We start from the raw sequence: 15,834 nt of genomic DNA, 5'->3' as shown, positions 1-15,834 counted from the left end.
TACCATTTCAATCCTTTGTTGCGTCCCCTCCGTGGGAGGAGCACTCAAACGAATATGTAAGACATGAGGTATCCTTTCATGAGGTAACCAATTTCGAATCACACAAATTGCCCTTAAAGATGGGGTATTCGAATGGATAAAAAACCTACTCATTAGGAAATATCCTTTCATATGAGAAAACGAAAATCTTTTAAAATACAGGAGGTAGCTAAAGACGATAAAAAAAACAGCGTACAAAAATGTGTTTTCTCAAAGTCTCCTAGCATTTGTGCTTAAGTTTCAACGTTCATTTCAGAAAATAACATAGCATTTGTGTTAAGGTTTCAACATTCGTTTCAGAAAATGACCTAGTACTCGTGATAGAGTTTCAATGTTCGTTTTAGAAAATGACCTAGTACTCGTACTAGGGTTTTCATGTTCGTTTCAGAAATTACTTAGCATTCTTGATAAGGTTCCAATGTTCATTTTAGAAAATGTCTCTAGTGTACAAACTAGGGGTTTCATTACATGTATTTTTCAAAATGTCCTTAATGTATTAGCTAGGGTTTAATGCATGATTATATTTTTTAAAAGGCACACATAGTCTTGGGATAAGATTTTATTACATGTTTTAGAGGAACACCTAGTCTTGAACTAAGGTTTTATTGCATTTTTTTAGAAGCACACATAGTCTTGTACTAAGGTTTTATTTCATTTTTCAGAAGCACGCCTAGTCTTGAATTAAGGTTTTTATTGCATTTTGTAGAATTTGAAAAGATGTTGAATCCTTATTCTATTTTAAGTGACTCAGAATCGAAACATCTTCATTGTTTTTAGGTTTTAGACATTCACTCTTTTGGTCGTTTCAAAAAGAGACCGATTTTCCATTTTTCTTTTCTGAATAAAAAAGTCATCAATAATCGATTCTAGGTCATATACAAATGATTGTTTCAATCATTTTTTTCCTCATATAAATATCGGTTCAGCCTAGATTGACTCATTGTCTTCATCATCCCAAAAATAAAAATAATCATCGCAACCATCGATTCTTCCTTATCAAAGAAACCCTCCTCAGCCGAGATCATGTTCACTCCGTGGTTCGGTAGGGGATTTGACTTGACCCATGGTTCAGTAGGGGATTTGACTTGACCTTCAGTCTGAGAACTGTTATGTCGTTAATGAGATCTCGAATCATGTTCTTAAAAAGAAAACAATAGTAGAGATTGTCGAAAGATGGGCACGATGAACATTGAGACAAAGTCATTTCCTTAGTGTCGAGACAAAATCATTTCCTTAGTGTCGTCAAGCACTGAACAAAAGAAAGAATCTTTTCACTTCTATTTTTCTAAAAACGCTACTTTAGTCAAAATCAGTCTAAAACGGGTATGTGAGGATTTTTTTATCGTGCATTTTTAGACATTACACACAATAAAACATAAAATTAAAGCAACACAAGTTTTTTAGTTGGTCAAAAGTGGATGCAGGATAACCTATCATATCCCGTATAAATTGTGTTATGTAGTTCTTTTTATAGTATTGTTGCATCCGCACTTCATACTTCTAAGCACACCAATATCTGTTTAAGAATAATTATATTTCAACTATCATTATTGATCCTGACACGCACAGTTTGGATTCTTAACTGGTGAAAATATGGAGGTAACAGCAAAATGATCACTATTACAATACAAACATCATCTATATTTATTCATTCCAATATAGTAAGGAATACCAATTGCAGCACATTCATCACTGTCTATTACTGATGTTGCTAATAAATGTTACAAACATGGTGGTTTCATTCTTCCAGCTTTTGATCACCTCATTCTCCACCTTATTATCAAGGTTTGCCAGTCATATCTTTCTACATCAAATATTCCATTGTATCAGATTACACCAAATAGATGAAGATACCAAGAGGGTGTCAGCGCATAAAATTATGTTAATAATAATAATTAAGAACCCACTTTTAAAACTAAAAGAAAACTATCTTAACATAGTTACCATGAATGACATGTAAAATAGACGCTGAAGTATCTTGAACATATCATCAGCCATCCATTGAAAAGTTTAAAATTGACGAAGTGATTACCATAATGATGAACGGCAATTTGGATGAAATATTTGATGATCAAATACAGACATCTCTAAGGATCCTACGCCTCCAGTTGCACCTACTACTTTGCTATTACTTTCTGAACTCGTAGTTTCTTTGCTTGGATTTTCTTCACATGTATCATCCGAAATGTTGTTGACGCAGTATTTGTGCAGCCACCTATCAGTCTCCCAGAGAACATGCATTATGCTCTCTCTTGACGCATAACCATGGCTCTCAAAAGGAAGAATCACAAGGCGAGAAAGAGCGCCGTGACCTTTTAGGGCATTAAAGAAACGATCTGACTGTGGTCATCAGTAATCATATCAGACCAAGAATGATATTAATCTCAAAATAGAATCATTAGAAATATCCTTTCAACATGACCAAACCAAAGCATCCTATAGCATACTTTTTCTTAAATACTTTTAATTCTTCCATGTACCAATATAATAAAAAAAACCGGGACAAGTGTTGAAAAAAATAAATAATAATGAGTTAAGACTGAGTTTTGGATAGTTAAGAAAGTATGTGACTTTCCATTGAATAAGCCATTGCAACCATCTCTCTCTATATATAGGTTATAAATCAAGATAAATTTCAATGTTACCTGCATGGTTAATGTTCCTGAATTATTGTCTTCTTCTCCATGAATAAGCAGTATGGGCTTCTTTATCTTATTAGCAGACATGAAAGGGCTCATCTCAACATAAGTAGATGTGGCTTCCCATAATGTTCTATCCTCATTCTATATAATCATTAAAAAAATAGCACATTATTGAATGTGTGCATGCTAATAACAAGCAAATTTATCCCCATTTATGTGCTTCATTTACCTGAAATCCAAATGGTGTCAGTGTTCTATTATAAGCTCCAGAGCGAGCAATCCCACAACAAAAAAGATGTGGAGCATGGGCCAGAAGGTTTGCAGTCATAAAAGCTCCATAAGAATGACCTCCAACAGCAATTTTCTTGGGGTGAGCCACCTAAACAGGAGTGAAGACGAAATATAATCTGTTATAAATGCATGCTTAAGACACTATCAAGATTAGTAAAAGAAAGATGGAGCTTACTCCACGTCGGATGACTTCCTCTACTGCAGCCTCTGCACTTGCAACTAGTTGTTCAACATACCTGATGATAGATATCTTCATCAAAATAAATAAATAAAGCATGGGACAGAGAAATGTGTAAAGACCCTAATTCGAACACGAGGAAACAGGCTACACTGTTCAGCTACTTGTTATGCATATCAATAGAAATTGTTTTATTTGTTTAAGTTTTGTCTTTACTGGCACATTATATCTTAATAATTCATCATGCAGATGACAGTCAAATGAACAGCAACCTTTCTCCACATTATATTGTAACCCCAAATGTGCATTCACTATTATAGACGACACTGATTCTGTTTTTTTCTACTTGCACTACTTTTTCTTTCTTTTCTCAGCAGTGTCCTGTATAAAAAGTAAATATCCTTCCATCCCCCACCCCCAAAAATAAAACTCCTATGGAATATGATGTGTATTAAAGTGATATGCAGGAGGCTAGTAAGATATTATTAGTGTTATTGTGCAGATAGAAGTAGTAGTTATTTGCAATTATGTGTCTTATATAAGTATTGAAATGTAAGTTTCACATTTGTTGAATATTGACAATTCAGTTTTAATCTTCTTTTTCTTCTGACTAATTTGGTATTGTATAGAACAGTTGGGGGCAAGGATCTTGATAATTTCATAATCACTTGTGAAACAATAGGAGAGAACAAGAATACATTGATGTATACCTGTCATTTGCCTCTTCATTACCTTCCCCAATTATAGGAATTGTTGGTCCTGATAAGATTGCAATTCTGCACAAGTGAACAAATTGAACTCAATAGACTCGTACCAGATTATAGGAAATCTTTCTTAACTTATGATAAGGAAAGAAAACCAAGTGCTACAAATTCTATCAATCAAACAGAACAGGAAGTCCATAGATAATCACACCTTCTTGCTAACCAGAGAAGAGGTGAGGTGGGTCCAATTCCAGCAAACTCATTAGGAGAACCACGAACTTGTCCTGCTGCCTCTTTGCTTTTAAATTCCCCAGGATATGACCAAACAAGGCAAGGTAGAGGTCCATCCTTTGCTGGATCATAGCCTGGTGGAAGGTACAGAGTCGCAGTAAGTTGAACTCCATCTTTCCTTAAATACCTAATCATTTCCTTCTGTAATGATGCCAACTGTGGATATGGATGAGGAAAATTGGTAATCTGACATGCATTCTTTTCAGGCCAGCTTTGTATGTAGTACTGGGTGTTTTCAGTTTTAGATTCTTTGGATGTCAATATTTTTAAACGTTCAAGTTCTAAGTCCCCATCAGTCTCATCAGACATTAAAGCAACAACCATCTCATAGTATTTTTCTTTATCGCTCTCCCATATTCGTTCTTTTTTGCCTGTATTACTGACGCAATATATGTCACAGCAACTTTAGCAAAGATGTAGAAAAATAATCATTCAAGATTAAGAAGAAGGAAACACAGATATGTGAGACACTTACATGTCAAACAAATCAAGAAATGGAATATTCCCATTTGGTGTAGCACCAGAGCCATTAAGTAGGACATAAGTCCCTTCATAGTTTTGCTTCTTCACCTTTGCAATTACGTAAGTGCCAGCAGGAGTTCTACGCAGCATAGGAGAACCAGGATCAGAGTACACATCCTCAGATGATCTATCAAATAGTATGCGGGGACTAACATTTTCTGACCCAGGAGAAATTACCCAAGTCTTTACTCGTCTCGTTTTGTACCAAGATTCATAAACCAGAGCTAGGCTATCTTCACACCAGGAGATACCTCTGAAAAATAGGAGGAAATCCATGGGTTAAATTCTCGATAGAAGAAAAAAATTGATCACAGGGTGAATATTGCACTCTAAGATATTAACCCATCCAAAACAATCAAACAAGTTAACTCTTGAGTTCTGATCCATCAACATATCATCCCTTATATTTTCTGACATGTATTTGATAAATTCACTTACTAGATAATAAGAAGATGGTCCCCTATTTCTGCTCTACTGTATTAGATATAGTTGAATACTAAGCACTACATTAATGGCCATCTGATAAAAAAGCTTTGAATTGATCCATAGATTAACCCAATCCAGTCCATAGTTCTAAAATGAATTGGGTTGAATAGATTGGCTTCAATCCAACTTAAAAAGTATGGGTTAAGCCATAGTTTTTAAAAAGTTTAGGTTGATCAATAGTTTTCAAAGATTGGGTTTTAACCTGTTCAACCGAAGGTTTTGAAAACGTATTTTTTTCAGTCTACTAGTAGACTGTTACTGTGTTACTTCTAATTTAGAATATATTTGCAATAAAAAATAATATGTATCATGACTAATAAATATGACCAATTTTATAATATTTGGTTAACTTATATAAAAGTTGCATCCTTCATAGTCTACACTATAATATAGATTTATTTATATAAATCTTACATCTTTAATTCTCTTTCTCTAGAAATTATATAGAGAGAGTACTGATGGATATTTTACAGATGTAATATATTGATGATTAACTTATATAAAAGATACAACTTTAATACTCTCTCTAAATTTAAACAATTCTGGAGATAGTATTAAAATTTTATTTTTGAAAAATAATCTAAAGAATGTGTTATTGATTTTTTTGAAAAAGAAAATGTAGAGTAACATTTACTTGTATAAAAAGTTATAAGTTTAATACTGACTTTAGATTTATTTATATAAAAGTTACATATTTAATACTCTCTAGATTAGCAACAAAGAATTACAAGTTTTGATCAAGCTTTGTTGCCATGACATATAATTTACACAAACATTGGGGTGAACTAAAACTATGGGTTAAATAAATTGTAATCCATTTCGCTTAGAACTATATATTCAATTTAAATGGGCTGGGTTGGAACTCATCTCATACTAACTATGAATTGGATTGTGTAAATGTATTGGATTTAGCTTATTTGCACACCCCTAACCATCAGAATGAGCTATATAGAGGTATTCTGACATCTACATACTACAACCAATCTGCAGAAGAGGCTCCAACAATATCTCCAACGGAGTTGAGAAAAATGTAATAGCTTAAATTTGTAGTCATACCCATAGCGAAGATCAAGTTTTTGCAAGATCCGTGGTTGTTCTCCTTCAACAGGTTCAGCAGGTTCCATATAAACTATATCACGTGGAGAAACTTCAACTTTTGCATCACCACCATCTTGTGTTTCCACCCTGTTCAACAACGCATGCTAACAATACTAAAACAGAAAGTAAAAAGATGATGAAAGAGTCTCTCAGACTACAGCCATTATGTAAACCAGTTCGCTATGAAAAACTGACCCTACCATAACTGTTGATGCAATCCAAATATTAGAAAGGGGCTGCTAAAACTTATTAGCTTAGACCTAAGAGGGAGCCTAATCCAAACCTGGGCTAATTCTAAACATTTCCACATGTTATTATTGGAGTAATGTGAGAAAAATATATAAATCATAAAGATACAACTATTATAGTACTTCACTAATTTCTTGGTATAGCTGGCCAAGCTTGCTGCCAAACTGATATTTTAAAAGATAATTTAATTCCTATATTTAAAGAATGAAAATGGCGGTGTACAAATAAAAATTCTCATGGCATAAAAGATCATCAGAAGAACATAGACAAAAGTTTGTTTGTGAAAGATATTGTTGGATAAAACGAATATTAGTCTGTTGTAGGACAAAATTCTTTTAAAGGAATTATATCTAGTAGGTTAAAGAACTTAAGAGTTGTCAGTTTTATACCAGTAGAGCATGGATGGCTTGTCAGCTCTCCAATTGATGGATCTCATTCCTTTTCTGACGCTGTTGAATGCAATAGGAATATTTTCAGCAAGAGGCAAATCACACAGCTGTCTAACAAATTTCCCATCTGTTGTCCACAAATCCACCTTCGTAGGAAATCTTCCACATGGAACGATAAATGAGTATGGCCGATGAATGGAAGAAAGTAATAAGTACTTCTCATCTGGGGAAATGTCCATTGACGTATAGATAGCTGGGGGTCCAAATGGCTTAACTGTTCCATCAAGATCAACTAAAAGCAGTTGGGCAGTGGCATAGTACTCAAATAAATCTTCATCATATTCATCTTTGAGCAGATCCTGGAAGGTTCTAACTTGAACAACAACTTTCTGCTCATTAGATTGAACTTTGGGACCCGGAGGAACTGAAGGTTTCTTAGGAGGGTCCCCACGAGACAAGGGGATAGTAGACACCAATAAACTGGAGTTATTCACCCAAACAAAACTGAGAAGCAAATAGGGAAAAGATATTAGCCAACATAAAATAAGCAGCTTTTTATAAAGATCAGCCTTTTAGAAGAACGAAGTTACTTGTCAAAGACTGCATTCAGATAGATGTCTTGAGAGTTGAATAAAGGTCTAGCTTTCCCTGTTTCTACATCAGCTACCCAGACTCTCATCTTACTACAGCTATTATCCTCCTGCTTCATATAAAATTTCAAGCAATCATAATGCCGAAACTGAGACCTATTTACCGCATAATAATTATTAACAGGTGCATACCTATTACATTGAAAAACAAATATCAGTAAGTTCTCCTATGCTTTCACATGCTTTTCTTTCTTCTCCTTTTTAAAACAGGGATTTTTTTCTTAGCAAGACTTGCACAACATCCCACCGCCATTACCCCTAAGGTACTTTCAGTAGGAATAAAAACTCAGCTTCTTAGTTCAATACTCTTACCACATGCTCAATTATAGGGTCGTTGCTTGCATTTGATACATGTGTGTAATTTCATGATTATCTAAGCTTCACCTGAACATTAGGTCTAAATTGTTTCAAGTAGGTGTTTTCTGAAGTCTTCCTTTATCCTACTACTCACAACAATATATATAATAAGAGCACCATAGATTTAGCAATATGGATTTTACCTCATCAACTCGGATGCTGAAGGACAGATGCTTCCCATCATTCGACCTTTAATGGAAAAAAGATTTTTAGCTTCATCTTGCAAATGCAAATATCAATATGGAACCAGACAAGACACTGTAAGAGGATACTAGTGAAACCAAGTACAGAATCATATTAGAAAGCATAAACTCATTGACATTCATACAAAAGTATACTTAAAATAGTCGTTGAACTAAGAAATTGAACTGAAACAAAGTTGCAGGATGCTTGTAACATTTTAAGTATGCTGTTGTTCTATTAAATCGACAAGACAAACTACAATACAAAACTTTAATTAGTCATGGTCTTATAAATACTATACAAAACTTTATAGGTTAAGCCAGTTAAAGATAAATCTAAGCAGAAGATGATAGACCTGAAGATTCACTAACCATGTAATAAAGTTGATTTTAGCACCATCAGGAAGGCCATTCACCAGTATCTCTGGACCTAAAATACCATCAGGCAGTAATTGGTGTATCCCAATCCCCGTGTAGAATGACCTGATCTCCAAATTAGAAAGATAACAATGAGCAAAATTTAGGATACAATGCAAAAAACAATAAAATCATATATCAGTACTTCTGATGTTTGGTTTCCATCAACAACACTTATTCAGTCCTTGAAAATTAACGAAAACCCTGAAAGATCCAAGATTTCATAGGATATCAACTATAAAACTGCTTATATACGGCTAGTACCATAATGGATGCAAATATTTTTATTGAAGAACTCATAATGAAAGACCACATAGACTATGCATCACTCACATGCGACTCCTCGAATTACAACTTCCGTCAATCCGAACACCTGCAAGTTTCTCCTCGGGTCTCGCTAGCTCCAACAATGGAGGCAAGGATCTCCTCTTCAAAAACAGTATTTTATCTCTTTGAGGGGAAAATGACAGAGCTGGAAGTGGAGGCGCATCAACTATATCTTTTATGACTGGTGGAGGAAGCTGGTATGCTTTGCATAAAGTCGACTCTATATTCCATCCAAAAATAAACATGAAGTGAATTAGTTACAAGATACGAATTTTGAATCGTACCATCTGAAATAGATGAATGAAGATGTAATGTAAGGATGAGCTTCAAGTACCATCATCTAGGTATTCATTTGGTGAATAAAGTGAAGCACTGGAGGCGTTGTTACCGCCAGCGTCCTCGGAGGCAGCGAAAGCACCGGGGGGAAGGGAATTGCGAGACATGGAAGCAGTCATGAAACCAGCGTCAGAGCTGCAAGCAAGACTTGGATTGAGCCGAGTAGAAAAGGAGAGAGGAGATGGAAAGGAGCGGCGAGGTAAAGAAATGGAGCAGAGATGTTTGGGAATCAAATGATGGAGGAGGGAGGGATGGTGAGAGAGGGAGGAGAGGAGGGAGAAACGATGATAGACTTTGTGGAGGCGCATGTTATTCTTTTTGTGGGAATTAAAGGACTAGACTCACTTGACGGCCTCTAAATGGAATCAGCTTTTCCTCTAAGCATCGAATCGTCTTTTCAGTCCGATGACCCACAAGTTGGAATCAGCTGAGGCCTTGTTCTATAATGATTATTTAAATTACACTTTGCTTAAATAATCCTCCATTCCTTAATAATGATATAAGTAGCAATTAAAGGTCTAGACTTACTTGGACTCCCCATGGGGCTGCCAGCTTGAAAAAAAGAGTTCATTTCAAAAAATCGGAGCGGAGTTCCTATTAACTCCAGAACTCACAAAACTATTGCGCGTCTATTGTCGAAGATTCAAACCTTAGTCATTAAATTTTGAATTGATAGAGGGATCAAATGGTTTAGTTCATTTGTTTGTAGCTTGGGGATAAAAAACATGACTATTGATTTGTTTTTGTATTAATTTGTTATTTCATCAATCTTATTGATTAGCCGGGGGTCGGTCAAGTAACAAAAATGTTGTATTTTCTAGTACCTCTCTAAGAGTTGCACTAGTGTTTTTGTGGGTATTCTTAATTCTTTCATCTCTTGAACCTCTTCGTCTGAGATCCAAAAATGATTTGTTTGCTTATTGTCGAGAGATTCAAACCGTCCAGATATTGTTCGTTTATCGTTCAGAGATTTAAAACCGTAGCATTCTTCCAGTTTGTTAGGATCAGGATTGCCAAAGGAGACCGGATCTTGCAACGATGAATGCTTACACACACGCCGATCGATAATAACCCTGTTAGAAGTTGATTATCTAATTTCTACTCTACGCAAGTTGTCACAAACTCTTGAACCGAGTTCAAGTGCGGAAGTATTTGTTTCAACTTGAAGCAACAGATGGTCGGTTTGTGAATAATGAGGAAGAAAAGACGCAACACAATATTTATGGATGTTCGGAGTAAAACTCCTATGTCACCCCTTCTTTTCAAACCTTGAGAAGGATATTCACTAGAAGATTTGATTGAATACAACACTCGTATACAACTCAGTCGAACAGCCAAGACCTAGTTGTTGTCTACTTTCGAACTCCTAGTACACACTCTTGTTGAACAGAAACGGATTCTGTGAACTTGCAATGTTCACCACTCACACAGAATATGTTAAAATTGTAATACAGATTTGGGAATTTAACACACTTAAAATGCTTAGTGAAACTTGAGAGGATCGCTCAAAAGAATGCTGAAGTAAGAGCTTGTAGAACACGATTGTCAAAGGTGTTCAAAAGGATGATGAAAAGGTGTGTAATCCGGTTGAGCTTCGTTCTCTTAAATAGGCAAATGTCAATGGATATATTTGCTTCATAGTACGTCCTTCTTGATCTTTATTGGTTGAGATTAAGCAAAGTACATTGGATATGATATCCTTTGATCTTGTCTGTACTTTAATTATAATAAGTCAAGATGACATTAATTGGATTGATGATTTCTAGGAGCATACAACAAGGATAATTTGTCTTTTGGTGTTTTTGACAGTCTGAACTGTGATAGAAGGCAACTGCTATTAGAAAGATTTTCCTCAGACTTGCACCAAAATGGAAATAAGATTCTGATGTAGTGTAAAGCTGATTTATGCTGCTACCGGAAAGATGTTTGTATTTTGGGAAGTAGTGAAAATAACATCAGACGTGCTTCATGGGATGCTGAAATTTGGAGTGTCGGATTCGTTTGTAGAAAGACGATAATTGGAAAGCCGAATCCAAAAGTTGAGGTCTTTCGAGAGCCGAACTTGCGAGTGTCAAGCTTCTGAAAACCGAACTTGCGAGAGCCGAACTTCTGAAAGTCGAACTTTTGAGAACCGATCTTTTGAAAGCCGAACTTCCGAGAACCGATCTTCTAAAAGCCGAACTGTTAGATCAAATTATTTTGACTAAGTGTTGAAATAGTTTGACTATTGAGATTTTGATGATGAAATGATTTATGCGTTTTGATGCAGGTGTATCGAAATTAGATTTCATGAGACTTGGTTCTAATGAGGTTCATTAGACCGATTTGGTATTAGATGCATGTAATTAGACGTGCAGTCTAACTCGTGGAGTTAGACGTGCAGTCTAATGAATTCAGAATTAGACGTGCAGTCTAATGAATTCGGAATTAGACATGCAGTCTAACTCGTGGAGTTAGACGTGTAGTCTAATGAATTCAGAATTAGATGTGCAGTCTAACTCGTGGAGTTAGACGTGTAGTCTAATGAATTCGGAATTAGACGTGCAGTCTAACTCGTGGAGTTAGACGTGCAGTCTAATGAATTCAGAATTAGACGTGTAGTCTAATTGGTGAAAGTTAGACGTGTAGTCTAACTCCTTCAGACAAGTCTGAAATAGAACCGTAATTAGACGTGCAGTCTAACTCGTGGAGTTAGATGTACAGTCTAATGGAACTCGTAATTAGACGTGTAGTCTAATATATTGTGAAAGTTAGACGTGTAGTCTAACTCCTTCAGACAAGTCTGAAGTAGAACCGAAATTAGACGTGCAGTCTAATGGTTTGTGAAAGATTAGACGTGAAGTCTAATTGGTGAAAGTTAGACGTGGAGTCTAACTCCTTTAGATTAGTCTGAAGTGATTGTAATTAGACGTAAGTCTAATCCCATTAGACCAGGTGGTCTAATTGATTCTGCTCACAGACGGGGACGTTTGATTTCATTAGACAAGGTCGTCTAATTAAAATACGTCTAATGCTATGCTTAAACAGTATGCTTGAAGTTAGCACCCTCCTACCCACGTGCTATAGCTGTACTCTACTCTTGCTCCACTTTCTAGTGAAGATTAGTACGATAGTTATACGCAACCAACCAACGAATGCCACGTAACAGAATTTCCCTCACATTACTTGTTTTGCAGGTACATCTCTGATGGAATATTCGGCGCACTACCAGTTGGTGTACGACCACTATCCTTATGCTCAAAACCTACTATGTACTATGGAGGCTTTCCAATGGAAGAGTGTCACGTATTATTCTGAAGATTCGACCGTTAGTCTCTGCCCAGTATTTATCAAATCTCAAGGACAATAGAAGAAGTGTTGCTCTACACCATCTCTCGATCATCTTGCTTACTGAAATTACTGAGAAATCTATTCTTTGAATATTCAAGCCGCAAGCTGCTTTCCTGATTCCTGATTGTACTGTGTGAATCAAGAGAGAGCTAGAATCAAAAACACCTTTAGCTGAGTGATATTCTTCATCTTGTAAATTGAACATAGGGTGTTCTGTTCAATAGTGAGCTAAGTGTGTGCAAACTGTATTTGACTCGAATCATATTATAGTGAATCCTTTCGGTGATTGGAAGAAGGGGTGACGTAGGAGAGTTTTCTCCGAACATCCATAAACAAACTGCTGTGTCTTTTCATTTCTGTCATCTTCACATTTTTCATCTTGAGCTTCAAACCAAGTAAACAATTCCGCCTTGATTCTGTTTCAAGTGTTTACAAGGATTTGCGTAGAATAGAAAGCAAATTAAATCCCTAACAAAATTTCTTTCAAACCGTTTTTCATAAGCCTTCATCAATAGCCAGACCCCGTCTCTATCGATCAAACCGATCCTATCACGAACTTCTGAGAACCGATCTTCTGAAAGCCGAACTTCCGAGAGTCGAACTTTTGAAGACCGAACTTCCGAGTGCCAATCTTCTGAAAGTCGAACTTCTGAAAGACGAATTTCTGAACACCGAATTTCTGAAAACCGAACCTACGAGAGCCGAACTTCTGAGAACCGATATCTTACGATAACCGATAACTTTCGAAAGCCGATAGCTTCCGAGAACCGATCTTCTGAAAGCTGATAAATTCTGAGAACCGATAGCTTCTGAAATCTGATAACTTCAGAAAGTCGATAGCTTCCGAAATCCAATAACTTTCGAATGCCTGCACATTATTATTTTGCCACATTTAGTTTCTTATTTTAAATAGTTAATTAATACTACTATTTAATTAACTATTTTTACTTATCAATTTCTCCTTTTTTGATTATTTAAATTAAATATTCAAAACCAGGTAATTTTACAATTGTTGGCTAGTTTCTTAAGTCAATTAGCATATTTAAATAGTTAATTAATACTACTACTTAATTAACTATTTTTACTTATTATTTCTCCCTTTTTGATTATTTAAACTAAATATTCAAAACCAGCTGTCTACTTCTTAGCAAAATTCTCCCTTTTTGATTGTTTTATCCTAAAACTATCGAAACCAGCTAAGAGCAAATAAGTTTGACTGAGTACGCACTAAGAGCCCTATCTGAAAACCAAAATAATGAAAGGCAGTTAGTCAAAAAAATTCCAAACATTTAACCACAATGATAGAATATGTTTATGATAAAAGTAAGACTGAATGGATAGAGTGCGACAGTGAGAAGGGGGTTTAGCGTCTCCCTTTTGGTTTAGGATTCGAATTTGTAAAGTCGCCTATGAGTCTCGTCATGAAGCCCTGACTTAGTTGACCCGAAATATTGATCTTAGGACTCCTTTCCCTTTGATGTTCAGGTACGTTGCCAACAAAACTCCCATCACCTCGTCGTAACCTTCGATCTGACCGAGCACTACGTGGGATCTCCGGTTGATGCACTTCAGGTCGAGACCGAGAGTTCGCAACCTGGGCGTTATATTGTGACAACGTCATATTGTCCGTCGCAGCCCTGAGTTGAGTAGTCTTCTTTCGTTTAACTACCTTAGGCTTTTTGGTAGTATTTGCTTGCATGGCAGCTTCATCTGCATTTACCTCCTCCTGAATATGTCGGGCAGCTTCTTCATCAGCTTGTTTAGCGGCCTCAACCTTTGTGTTCTCTTCCTCTTGAATACGTCTGAAAGCTGCTTCATGTTCTCTGAGTTTCTCAGCATCAACAACGTTTTGGGATTTGGCCATCTCAAAAAGTTGTGATAATACAACTTCAACAGTAGTGAGTGTCGTGCAAATCATGGGTTTTATCTATCCCAATTACTGCCTCATTTCCTGTCTTAACTTTTCCATCTTAATTATGGGAACCTGAAGAAGATGCTTGCTTCCTTTCCATTTCATCCAATCGGGCATTAACAGATTCTTTTCACAGAGCAAGAGCATCCAATACAATCTGTCGGATGTCCTGCCTTGGGATTTCTTCAGAGGTGGATCGAGTTGAGACGTGAGATCCAAGAGAAATGGATCAGATAAGTCGGGCATGGTGAGAGCTAACTTGGAGAGACAGTTCCGGACGAACCGGTCCTTCAATGTTTTCATTCTTGTTCTCATGACCATGATTAGATATTTCCTTAGGTTTAGAAGGCTTACTCAATTTAGATTGAGCGTGAGTCGGCGTCTTGGCAGGTGGAGCTTCAATTTCCTTTTCAATGGATGGTTGTTCTAGGGGAGGATTAGATTTAGTTGTGTCTTGCCTGTCCTCGTTCTCATATTCATTAGAGGTTGTTCCCAGTAGGCCAAAGTCCGTAACATCAGTTGTAGTAACTTTATTTCTTTCGGTAATCCGTTTAAAATATTGTTTGGACATTCCAAGATATTGCTCTTTAATGCACCATCCTTTAACTTCATACCCCTCAAAGAGCTCACGTTCTTCGGAGGGAGTCCAAGTTGTCCTTGAAGTTTGAGCCTTTTCAACAGGCAGTTGTTCAGTTCTGATAAATTGAAATTCACCTTGAGAACAGAGCATTTCTTCAATGAATTCCAATGGTTCACTTCCGTCATCATGATTTAAGTCTATATGCTGATGAGGAATGCTGGTAATTTCTGATGTTTCTCCTTCATTAATGTACCGAAGAGTAGTTGAAACATACAACTCCAGTAGCTAGGTTAAGTGATTTATTACTTGCGCATCAGTTTTCGCTATTCTGGAGGAGGGATTATAGTTGGACTGACACGCCTTTATAACCGAAAAGATGATACTGCCCCTTGCATAAGCCTCTACGTATTCACCCCTTTTGAAAGTTGTAGCAACAGTTCTCGTCTTAGTGATAGAGAAAACTGATTCCTCCAATGCCAACAATTTTACCCATTTTTGATCGACTTCTAAATCCGGGAACACTTCACCAAAATTATTTTTCAGTCTGATGTTTGCCCAAGAATCGAAGACATCAATATTGACCATGGCTTCAACTTTAACTTGATCAAGAATTAGCTGAATATTTGTTTGTACCTCAAGAGTAACATTAGGAGGCGATCCAGGAGAAGGAGGGGCACGACCTTTCTCTGGCTTGCCTTTATTTGGCTTACCCATAATTGGATATATGTCGGGCTCAGTAACTTCCTCTAATTCGGGTTCTAGAATAGGCTCTCTGATTTCAAGGTGCCTTGAAGAACTTATTGTAGCAAATGAAGAAAAGGATTCAACCGGTGCCCTTTTTAATGCATGTTCAT

At 36.4% G+C, this 15,834-nt stretch overlaps 1 protein-coding gene across 2 annotated transcripts; it reads right to left on the bottom strand.

The window, feature by feature from the left end:
* Positions 1–1,663: 1,663 nt before the first annotated feature.
* Positions 1,664–9,544, bottom strand: LOC124919624 (probable glutamyl endopeptidase, chloroplastic). 2 transcript variants are annotated; one of them, XM_047459903.1, is made up of 15 exons: positions 9,157–9,544; positions 8,829–9,042; positions 8,451–8,561; positions 8,040–8,085; positions 7,480–7,589; positions 6,890–7,393; positions 6,210–6,338; positions 4,621–4,920; positions 4,066–4,524; positions 3,861–3,926; positions 3,148–3,208; positions 2,911–3,060; positions 2,685–2,822; positions 2,072–2,379; positions 1,664–1,839 (listed from the first exon to the last, which is right to left on the bottom strand). In XM_047459903.1, coding segments are annotated over exons 1-15 (2,907 nt in total). In that variant the 5' UTR covers positions 9,467–9,544; the 3' UTR covers positions 1,664–1,838. The 2 variants fall into 2 exon arrangements, with proteins under 2 accessions (XP_047315859.1, XP_047315858.1); XM_047459902.1 differs by having other exon boundaries at positions 1,664–1,843; positions 9,157–9,543.
* Between the last annotated feature and the right edge of the window lie 6,290 nt (positions 9,545–15,834).

The sequence above is a fragment of the Impatiens glandulifera genome, chromosome 1 (assembly GCF_907164915.1).
Source record: "Impatiens glandulifera chromosome 1, dImpGla2.1, whole genome shotgun sequence".
Lineage (NCBI taxonomy): Eukaryota > Viridiplantae > Streptophyta > Magnoliopsida > Ericales > Balsaminaceae > Impatiens > Impatiens glandulifera.
This window is presented reverse-complemented; position numbering and strand designations above follow the sequence as displayed.

Coding starts and splice junctions, on each gene's coding strand:
- LOC124919624 (XM_047459903.1), bottom strand. CDS start 9,466: ATGCGCCTCCACAAAGTCTATCATCGTTTCTCCCTCCTCTCCTCCCTC. Junction 7,590..8,039: donor TCAGCATCCGAGTTGATGAG/GTAAAATCCATA, acceptor TATATGAAGCAG/GAGGATAATAGCTGTAGTAA. Junction 3,061..3,147: donor AGGAAGTCATCCGACGTGGA/GTAAGCTCCATC, acceptor ACTCCTGTTTAG/GTGGCTCACCCCAAGAAAAT.